At 30.9% G+C, this 10,910-nt stretch overlaps 1 protein-coding gene across 1 annotated transcript; it reads left to right on the forward strand.

The window, feature by feature from the left end:
* Nucleotides 1-7,361: 7,361 nt before the first annotated feature.
* LOC100252865 (probable serine/threonine-protein kinase PBL15) lies at nt 7,362-10,474 on the forward strand. Its single transcript, XM_002265923.5, has 5 exons — nt 7,362-8,057; nt 9,100-9,235; nt 9,390-9,526; nt 9,633-9,756; nt 9,873-10,474. Exons 1-5 carry the CDS (start codon nt 7,644-7,646, stop codon nt 10,334-10,336), a joined length of 1,275 nt encoding a protein of 424 aa, XP_002265959.2. The 5' UTR covers nt 7,362-7,643; the 3' UTR covers nt 10,337-10,474.
* The last annotated feature ends 436 nt before the right edge of the window (nt 10,475-10,910 follow it).

Below are 10,910 nucleotides of genomic sequence, written 5' to 3' on the forward strand. Positions count from 1 at the left end.
GCCTACGTTCACTCTCCTTAAGCTCCTAACCAAGTGAGGGTTCCACGAACTTGAAGCTTCAACCAAGCTTCTAATCAGCTTTACTCTTGGATTCCAGCTCCAATAGACTCTTACACAATCTTTTCAAGTTTCGACTCACTAGAAGGCTTTAACACTCAATAACAAGAATAAATATCTCAACCTAGCCCAACAATAGCTCAAATACAACTTAAGGCTAGGATGAATCACAAAGGTGCACTAAAGGATATGCAAATGAGATTTAATGTACTAAGAAAAGAAACGAGAGCTTTTAAGGCAAGAACAAGTGGGTAGAAAAATAAATGCAAGTGTTCTCTTGCTCATAAATGAAGTAGAGCTCTCTATTTATAAGTTTATAACCTCGGGAGTCAAGAAAATAAAAAAGCAACCTCAATCGGTCGAGTTGGGGGTCGACCAATTCACTAGCCGTTGGAGCATTTAATGCTTTGGCAGGTTACCAAAACTTCAACTGGACTTTGACCGAACCTCGACTGGAGGTCGATCAGGAAGGTAAATACCTTGACCGAGAAGAGAAGGCTACTGGAAGAGAGACAATGCTTTTTGCACTTCTCGATCGGACCTCGATCGGGAAAGGGTAACTGGTTGACCGGTACCCTGGTCGGTTGGTCAGTGCCTTGACTAGTTCACCATTTTTTGCCTGAAAAACAATATTTTTCTGATCTTTTCTCTTCTAACACTTAGGCAAGGTTTTTAGGTAAATCAATATGTCAATTTTGAAACGTTTTGCCTAAGGTTCATTTGACAAAACTCAGGTTTTGATGAAACTATAACTTTGAAGAATAAATCGAGTTTTTCAAAGATGCATGAAATGATATGTAAAACCTAAGTGCACCCATGCATTCATCTAACATTTGTTTCCTATGATTAAAGGTCTTCCAAACATCTTGATCTTGCATCCATTAGGTCATTTGATGAGTTTTCAAATTAATACTTGAAATTCTTTATAATTCAAACCAATTAGTAATTTAACCATGGTTTGTTATCATCAAAACCTGATTAGGAGAACCCTTGGGCTAACAATATGTAATTGGAAGATGATTGACAATGCTAAAGAAGTGGATGGTTTATTTATCTTTGATGAGAAACCTAAGGAAAGAGAAATGTCATCTTAAGCTCTTCAATATGAAAACTCTATAAAATGTGTGGAAGAAATAAAATTATGGAATCTTAAATTAGGACATCCTAGTTTTCATTATCTAAAAATGTTATTTCCTTCTTAATTTAGCAACAAAAAAGTTTGTGAATTTCAATGTGAAACATGTAAATTTTTCAAAAATTATCATATCTATTTTCTAGTTAAAGTTTATACTAAATCAAAATTTTCTTCCTTAATCACAAGACTAGGTTTTGAACAAAGTTTCCCAATTAAGGTCTCTTTTGCAAATGTGTCACCATTGCTATTTCAAGGATTAAAAAGTTATGAAAATATTGATGGTTGGATTTTATGAAAATATTAATAAATATAAGAAACATTGGATGAAAATTCAAACTAAGAATATTGGTGAAATGAAAATTAGTCAAAACTCATAAATAATGAAAAAAACTCTAAGAAAATGATAAAAAAATAATAATAATATGCACATTGAAATTGTTATATTTGAGAAAATAAAGTGATCCGACACATAATATATATATATATATATATATATATATATATATATATATATATATATATATATATGTATATATATGTATGTATGATTAGTGCTGCCAAAAACAATCACACCACTAGGTAAGATAAGAAAAATAAAATTCATCGCTTGAAGACCTAAGCGATGAGACACATGAGTGGTGGTCTTGGGATAAAGCTTAAGACATAACCATGATTGCCTTCTTTCACAAGGCTAAAAAATTTAGAAAAAATAAAATAAAATATTTAAGATAAAATTATGTAAAGGTGAGCTATGAGAATTTGAAAGGTTGAAAACAAAACTTTGATAAAAGAAAAAAAAAAGGAAAAAAGAATAAGAGGAGTTAAAGACTTAAGAAAAAGACAAGGCGAAGAAAAAGAGAAGAAAGTTTTCAACGTTTGCCTTTTGACAAAAGGAAAATGAAGTGGAGGAAAGAAGATTTTAACAATAGTGTGATTAACTTTGATAGTGTAATTCACTTTGGCAAATTTTTTTTCTATTTACTCTTTTACACTTTTTCTTTATTAATTTATTTTTTACGGTTTTAGGTTTGTTTTTATTATAATTTTACTTTGTTTATGTTGTCATTACTGGTTTTTTTTTTTTTTGTTTAATTTTATTATCTATTTGTGCTATCACTACAAAGTATTTTTTAAACTTATATATGGCCCATCTATTCAATAGGTCTCGCCACTTTCCACCACTTCTTTCACTCTTATCTGAAGTTCATTTGATAACAATAAAAACTTGAGTTTTTCTCACCACTATATTGTCTTGCATGGCCTACCCAACCCCTCACAATTAAAAAAAGAAATCATAAAATATTTAGTTCTTCTTCCATTTAGTATCTCCAATTCTCCATTACACCATGGATCTCATGGACCACTTTCCTCTTATTTCAAGTGCAATAGGTACCATTCAACTACAATCCGCTCCCTATTGACCCTATTCATTTACATTTTTCATTTTACCCCTTTTTATTCTACCTCAAACTCTCAAAATTCTTTTTCTTTTTCTTTTTCTTTTTCTTTTTTAATTGCATTGTCATATTCCCCGGCCCTTGTATTTAAATTCTTTCTTATTTTTTATAACTAAATTTTAGATTTTGTGAATGGAATTAGATGATGGCACCTCACCGAGAGGTTCTTAAAAGACCCTAACATATTTATTTTATACCAAAGTAACATCAAATAGAATATATATATATATATATATATATTTCAAGGTGTTTAAAATGTTTGAAAGAAGAGAAGAGCTTGAACATCACATGATTGATAAATCTTTGATTCTTTTTTACTAATTTTATTAGTAATAACTTAGTTGAGTGTGTGATTAAATAATATTTTACATATTAATAAGTCGATAATCACATCATAAGTATGCATTTTTGCACTAAATGCACTTTCTAAGGCCCAATTTTGAGCTACCCGAGCAAAAGTGTTTTCAAGCTCTTTAGAGTAATAAGCAAGTAAAAATAAGGGACTAAAAATTACAGCTAGGATGGGGTTCTAGTCGAGCATTATGACCCATGCACCCCTATTATGACAGTCTATCTAAGTTCCTCTCCTCACCTACTACCACCTTTGAGCACCACCATTATGTCATGGCCAATGTCACCCTGACTGTGCTACCTTTCCACCAATTCCTCGTATTTCTATTGATATATTTAGGTAACACTAGGGTGTAATGGCCCATTAGGTTTAAGGCTACAACATTTCTTTATGTTTGGGGATTAACTCATGTCGCCTCTAAAGGAATGGACACCTTCTTTCCTTGAATATAATAAATTGAAATTGCTAGTAAGGATAGATTAAGATGAGTTTTATATTACAACTTCTTTGTTTTTTTCATTGGTTTTTACCTTTTAAATAGCATGTATTTTCTTAAGGTTTTGTCTTGAAATTGGGAAGAAGAGAGAACATTAAAAATTTGAACCTCTAAGGTCTTAACAAACATGACATTGGTAGTTAGGTCTCCAACATCCCACATTTATAAAAGTAAAGATTGCTTTGAGGACAACCATGAGGCATACATTTTTAGGAAGAATGATTTGTCCTATGAAGCTCAGTTGAGAAACCTCTTCCAAGTTTACTTCAAAGTTTTTTCTACTTTAACATGATTTTATGTTCATTTAAATGTTAACTTATTAGGGTTCATTATAACTAGAGAACGTTATTAAAGTGGGCTTTGGGCTGATTTTTCAATGCCTAGGAGCAATGGACCCAAATTCAACATGAACTTAGTTGTAACATGTTATATCGGTCTTTAATTAATTTATTTCTAATAATTAATTACTTTAAAGGCTTAAAACTTATTTATATAATTAAGAATGCGTTTGAAAGTTTTTTATTCGAAATCTTTTTAGAAAACGTTTGGAAGTAATTTTTAAAAATGTTTTTAATATATCTAACACTTAAATGATAAAAAATTTGAAGTGTTAAAAAAATAAAAAAATATTTTTTAAAATCATTACTAAACGGGCTCTTAGTAAAAATGTTTTTTTAGGAAACATTTTTAAAATAATTATTTATGAAGTATTTATTTAAAAAACAATACAAACGACTTTCTAACATTATAAGTCAGTTTTTGAATTTTTTAAAAGTGTTTCTTAAATTTTGTCAAAATAGTAAATATTTTTTTTTAAATTATTATTTTTATAATAGAAATGTTTTTTAAAATCATTATTAAATAAAATTTAAAATTTAAAAATAGAATTGTAAAGTGAAATAAGATTGAAAAGAAATTCAATAATTTTGTAGAACAAGCAAACAATATTTTTCAACAAACTATATACCAAGCCTTATCATCATCAAGAACAACCCTCTTTTAAATGAAAATCAGAATGTATAAATAAGATTGAAAAGAAATTCAATAATTTTGTAGAACAAGCAAACAATATTTTTCAACAAACTATATACCAAGCCTTATCATCATCAAGAACAACCCTCTTTTAAATGAAAATCAGAATGTATATGGGTATCCCCATGTCAACTAATATTCCATTGCCAATTATATATCACATTAATACTTAATTAAAGAAAATAAAATTAATTATTTTCACAAAAAATCCTAGTAACTTTGGTTGGCCGACATCTAAACTTCAGAATTTTAAAAAAATATTTTTATAAATAAATTGCTAAAATGGAATGAGTATGAGATTTCTATTTTAATGATTGGCTAAAGTAGAATTTTTCTTAAATTTACCTAAAAATTAATATAAATTTACATAATAAATTTTCAAATTATACTTTTAGAAGTAAACCTAATAACAAATAAAGGAAAAAAAAAAACCAAATAGTCTATCTTCCTTTTATCTTATTTTTTCCATGATATTTCATATCAAGCAAAACTAAAATATCTCAAGTAGTAAGGATTGCATCATGACAGAGAGAAGTTACTGAAAACCATATACTAATGGTATTAAAGCAAAGAGCCTATGACAATATTGGAGGGTCCAAAGTGGACATAAATGGTTGTTGTAGTGGAGCAGAGAGAGGGAGATATCCATATAGAAAGAGAAGTGTTATTGAGTCATTGCTCACCTCATTCTTGGAACTGCCCCCACTTATGTTATGTAGGCAAGACCAAGACATTTAACTGCCTGCTTTCATCTCTTCAGTCCTGGGGTTTTCTTGTGGGCTATACCTATATATATATATTCTCATGATTTATTTATTTTTGGATATTTTGTGAAGTTTGATATTGATAGTTTTATCTTTTTCCTCACAATAATTTTTTGAAAAGAAATTTAATGAGAAGGAGCAAAAAAAATTAAAAATAAAAATAAAAGTTATCATGGGTTTCTATTGTTTAGTTGTGATTATAAAAAAAAAATTAATTTTTTTTAAAAGTGAGAAAATTGATAAAAGTTAAAGAGTCAAATTTATTATATATATTTTTTTTTCTTTTTTTTTTTCCTTTCCTAGATATGGGTGGATGGGGTTTGTACCATGTAATTTCTCTCAAGAAAGGTTTGATTGAAGCAAAACATTATGGTATATGCTCAAAATTAAATTTCATATTTACATGATAAATAAATAAATAAAGGCTACAAGCCTACAATTGCTTTCTGTCAAAGCTAACTGCCTACATTTTTTTTTTTAATGTACCATTAACCTAATCAATGTACTTGTAGTGCTGCAAGGTCCCTAATCAATGTACCATTAACCTAATCAATGTACTTGGATAATGACCCAATAATTATAAAATTATCCACATATTTATTCAAAAGTAAATCTTCAAGATTGCATAGAAGATGCAACATCATTCTCATTTTTTTATTCTAATTTGTTTCACTTGCATAAAGGATGCAGAATTTAAAATTACAAAATTTTTTAAGTTGTATTATATTTAATATTTTTTTTTGTATTTTATATAATAAAAAAAGATAAGATTTTAGATTATTTTATTTTATTTTTCCTTTTTTCCATACTTTCTCTATCCAAACGGGTAATTATTTTTGCCAATTAAGAGTATCTTATATAGTTAATTTTGTAGGCACATTTTCAAGTTTATTATCAAAGTAACATTTTTTCAAAAAGTAATTCTGAATCTAAAATTGTGTTATAAATATTTGTTAAATTAATGTGTCTTTATAATATCAAGTTGCATTTTATTATTTTTTCGATTTAAGACCATAATTACCAACAGTAGTTTTTATCAATTATGGTTTTTTATACTTTAAAAAAAAAGTCACGTGAATGAGTAGATGATTACAAAGTCTAGATTGATAAATATTTTGGGAGGGGATCTGTTTTCATAATTTTTTTCTTCAAAAACACTTATTTTACCTTTAACTCCACGTTTTCAGTAATTTAAACTAAAAAGATAAAAAAAATTATTTTTTTATATAACTTTTAAATAAATAATACATCCTTTTATTTTGACTAAAGTATAGGTGGGAATGTTGAAAAACATCTCCATAGTTGGTATCACTCTTGCACTTTAAGGTAGACAAAATAATAAATCTCTTATGATTGTATCACATGAATGTATCACTTTGAAATACCCTTACATTATTATCTTATCCTAGGTTTCTCTAGTTATTGAGAACCAATTACAATGTGCCACATCATACAAAATATCTTGAATTATTAATATATTTTTCATTTTTTTAATGCCCAATTGTTCACACTCTTCAAATGGGTTATGGTGGTTGGGATGGAGCCATGATCTAGTGCATTTGATATGGTTTTTGTTTTTGGAATTGCCCAATTGAAACTCTAAAACATTACAAGGGGTAGAAATTTTTATCAAGTCCATCAAATTGCATTTCAATGAAATAGGGCCTATTTGAAATTTCTAAAGAATTTTGATAAATATTTTTTCTTTTTTTCATGTAAGGCATTAAAATTTTGAAACAAAGATCTAATGATGATAATGGAAAAATTAATATTGAATATATAAAAGAAAATATTTTTACTTGGCAATAAAGTTGTAAAACAAGCAATTACATCTATGCTAAAATCATTTTTGGAAACCCATTTAGGGGGAGAATTATTTTCAAAATAAGAAAAACATTTTTGGAAAACATATTTTGAGAAAGTAATATTGGTTTCCAATACAAAAAGAGGATAAGGTTGTAGCAATTGTTTTCCATTTGTGTTGCATGGGAGCCTAGACTCCCTCAGTGGTGGCCTATATAAATATTGGAAGCTCTTGCATGAAGACATCTACGTAGGTGAAGAAACAATTCAAAAAAATTAGTAGAGTGGTTAGAGCAGTTAAACCGAGCAACTCTCTCTCTCTCTCTCTCTCTCTCTCTCTCTCTCCTTCGTATAAACGAATGCACCTTCAGTATCCAAATTCCTTAGTCTAATATTTTCTTTCTCCTTCATTCTCTCTCCCATGCACCTTCATTATCCAATTCCTTAAGACTGTCTCCCCCTTCATCCTAAATCTCTCTCTCGCTCTCATGCATGGACCTTCATTATCCAATTCCCTAGATTCTCTTCTTTCTCACCTGCTTTAGCAATGAAAGAGAGCAAGCCATGGAGGCCATTCACAGCAAACTGCTGTTCAGCAGAAGACCACACAGTTCTGGGAAACTTCAGCCGCTGCAGGCCATCTAGATCGGAATTCTCCAAGAACATAGCTCCATTACCATCTTTTCGCCGCTTGTCGTTCTCCGATCTCAGCCGCTCTTCATCAACCCGAGTTAATGAAGACTTGGCACAATCTTTCGGTCCTGAATTGCATGATTTTCAGCTGAGTGAGCTGCGTGCGATTACGCAGAATTTTTCAAGTAATTTCTTTCTGGGAGAAGGAGGGTTTGGGACAGTGCATAAGGGTTATATTGATGAGAACTTAAGGCAAGGGTTGAAGGCTCAGGCTGTAGCTGTTAAGCTCTTGGATATTGAAGGCCTACAGGGGCATAGAGAATGGCTTGTAAGCATCAATACATCTTTTCTTTTAATTTTATATATAAATTATTTTTGTTTTGGTCTTCATGTGAAAGAGTAGGTCTCTTTGTTTGGAATTAGGGAGAAAAAAAAGAATTTAATCATAAATTATTATCATTATTATTATTGTTATTGTTATTGTTGTTGTTTTTTCATAGTTATTATTAATTTAAAATTTTTATTTTAATTTTTTTCTTTTTTTTTTGGGCGTTGGAAAATGGTAAATCTATATGATTTTTGTGATGAAAATTTTGAAATAGTCACTATAATAATAATAATAATATATATATATATATATATATATATATATATATATATTGGAGTTTGAAGGAAATATCAGGTGTTACTATATAGGATGAAGTTATGGGCCTAACCAGCCTGGTCCTAGCCACAACAAAGATATTAGGCTCACCTGCATGAACTTGGGCCCAAGGTGATCCCTTATGTCTAGAGGTTTGGCCCAGTCAAGGCATGATATTTAATAATTATATAAAATTTAACTATTCATAAATTTTTGTAAGTTTGATAAAAATTATCACAAAATGTTCCAGAAACTTATGATATATATGGATAAAATATGTATCTTAGTTCAATGATTGAAATTAATATGAAATATAAATTCATAAATTTTAAAATGTCTTGGGCTTGGGAAAAGGCCCAAGAAGGTTTTCCTTCTCAACCTAAGCCCAGCATAGCCCAATCAACTTTTCACTGCCCTGGATATTATTGAATTTTTAACCGGTCCCTCAAAAGTGACAATTTGACGCAAATTTAGAGTGCGTTTGATAGTATTTCTATTACTTGAAAGGTAACAAATTTCAAGTATTAAAAAGGTTAAAAACGTTTCCTAAAATTACTGCAATGCAAGATCATTTGATGAATTTAGGAATAGCTCCTCTTAGGCATACAGTTTTAGGCCTCCAATTTCCATTTTGTTACTGATAAAAAAAGGTATCTTATACATGTTTTCATTCACTGTGAGACTAGGTCAAGCTTACTAAATATTCATCTTCTTCCCTTGGTTGCAGGCTGAAGTAATATTTCTTGGGCAGCTTAGGCATCCAAATCTGGTAAAATTAATCGGGTATTGTTGTGAAGACGATGAGCGTCTCCTTGTGTATGAGTTCATGCCTAGAGGCAGCCTAGAGAATCACTTGTTCAAGAGTGAGTCTCATGTAGAATACTGCTCTAGCTAGGGCAATATTATCAATAGAGACTATATAAAATCTTATAAAGATGATGATCATCTGTGTTTGTTTCTATAGGTTTCTTTATTTTGCTCACCATTAGTGTACATTTATTGGTGCTATGATTTTAGGGTTATCAGTGTCATTGCCATGGGGCACCAGGCTGAAGATCGCAGTAGGAGCAGCAAAAGGGCTCGCGTTCTTGCATGGTGCTGAGCAGCCTGTTATATATCGCGACTTCAAGACTTCCAATGTGTTGCTAGATTCTGTGTGTGATATCCTGATTTGGACTTCATTTTTTTTTTAGTTGAATTGTAGTTTGGCAAATTCTGTATGCTCACACCATTGAACGTACTTCTGTTTTTGTATATTAGGATTTTACTGCAAAATTGTCGGATTTTGGACTTGCAAAGATGGGGCCTGAAGGATCAAAATCTCACGTTACTACCCGGGTAATGGGCACATTTGGATACGCTGCCCCGGAATATGTCTCAACAGGTAGTGCTTTAGGGCTTTTTGGACTTAGCTTCTTGCTTGATGTCTTTAATATTACTAAGCTTTTATTAAACATGAAATACTTTTTCTTATAACAACCTTATGTGACTGCTTTTTAGGTCATTTAACAACTAAAAGCGATGTTTATAGCTTTGGAGTCGTGCTACTAGAAATGCTAACAGGAAGAAGATCAATGGATAAATCAAGACCCAAAAATGAGCAAAACCTTGTGGATTGGACAAAACCCTACTTGACTAGTAGCCGGAGGTTGCGCTACATAATGGACCCAAGACTTGCTGGTCAGTACTCGGTGAAAGGAGCGAAGGAGATCGCCCTCTTGGCATTACAATGCATAAGTTCAAACCCTAAAGACAGGCCGAGGATGCCCGGTGTAGTCGAAACCCTAGAAGGTCTGCAACATTTGAGGGACATGGCTGTCACTTGTGGGCAATGGCCAGCAACACCAAAATCTACAAGAAATGGAGCTGCTGTCAAAGGAAGGAGGGAGAATAATAGAGTTGGGACTCAATGTAAATCCACTCCTATTGCTCCCAAACCAGAAAAGCTAAGTAAGGGGACCTAAATGTAAAGAGGTGTATATGCTTGTATGTTAAGGAGATAAGACAAGTTCCTAAGGCATGTCTAGTACTAAACCATGTAAATATTGGAGTGGTATATATATGCAATACATATGGAAATACTTTTGAGTGTGTATGATGATAAAATTTAAGCTTTTTCAACACAACGTTGATTAATACTTGAGATTTTTTTGGACTACGTATAAAATATGTGTATGAAGGGGAACAACATAATCCATCACTTAAGCAATTTTGAGAAGCAAATTTTGATGGGAAGAAAGGAAACGTGAATGGGCCCTTAATTCAATACTCAATTATTTTCGAGAATTTGGCGTATTATTTTGAGTTGATTGTGTTAAAAAATTCTTGCGGTTAATGAAAACATCTCTGATTGCAAGCGAAGTTTAAAAATTCTTTTTCTAACTAGTAGGCAACCTTGGCATCATCTCTTGTAATTGCTTATGTCTGTTGTGTCTTATTATACATATCAAAATCCAACGATTTTTAGCATTTCCAAGATGGAGGTCGACATCGATGAATACAACAAAGTCGGTACCTAATCAATTGTATAATCAATGG

This window comes from Vitis vinifera, chromosome 2, assembly GCF_030704535.1.
Source record: "Vitis vinifera cultivar Pinot Noir 40024 chromosome 2, ASM3070453v1".
Taxonomy (NCBI): domain Eukaryota; kingdom Viridiplantae; phylum Streptophyta; class Magnoliopsida; order Vitales; family Vitaceae; genus Vitis; species Vitis vinifera.

Bases quoted from the DNA above. Each gene is read 5' to 3' on its own strand.
- LOC100252865 (XM_002265923.5), top strand. From the start codon at position 7,644: ATGAAAGAGAGCAAGCCATGGAGGCCATTCACAGCAAACTGCTGTTCA. The intron at 8,058-9,099 runs GTAAGCATCAAT...CCTTGGTTGCAG, and splicing joins AGGGGCATAGAGAATGGCTT to GCTGAAGTAATATTTCTTGG. The intron at 9,757-9,872 runs GTAGTGCTTTAG...ACTGCTTTTTAG, and splicing joins CCCGGAATATGTCTCAACAG to GTCATTTAACAACTAAAAGC.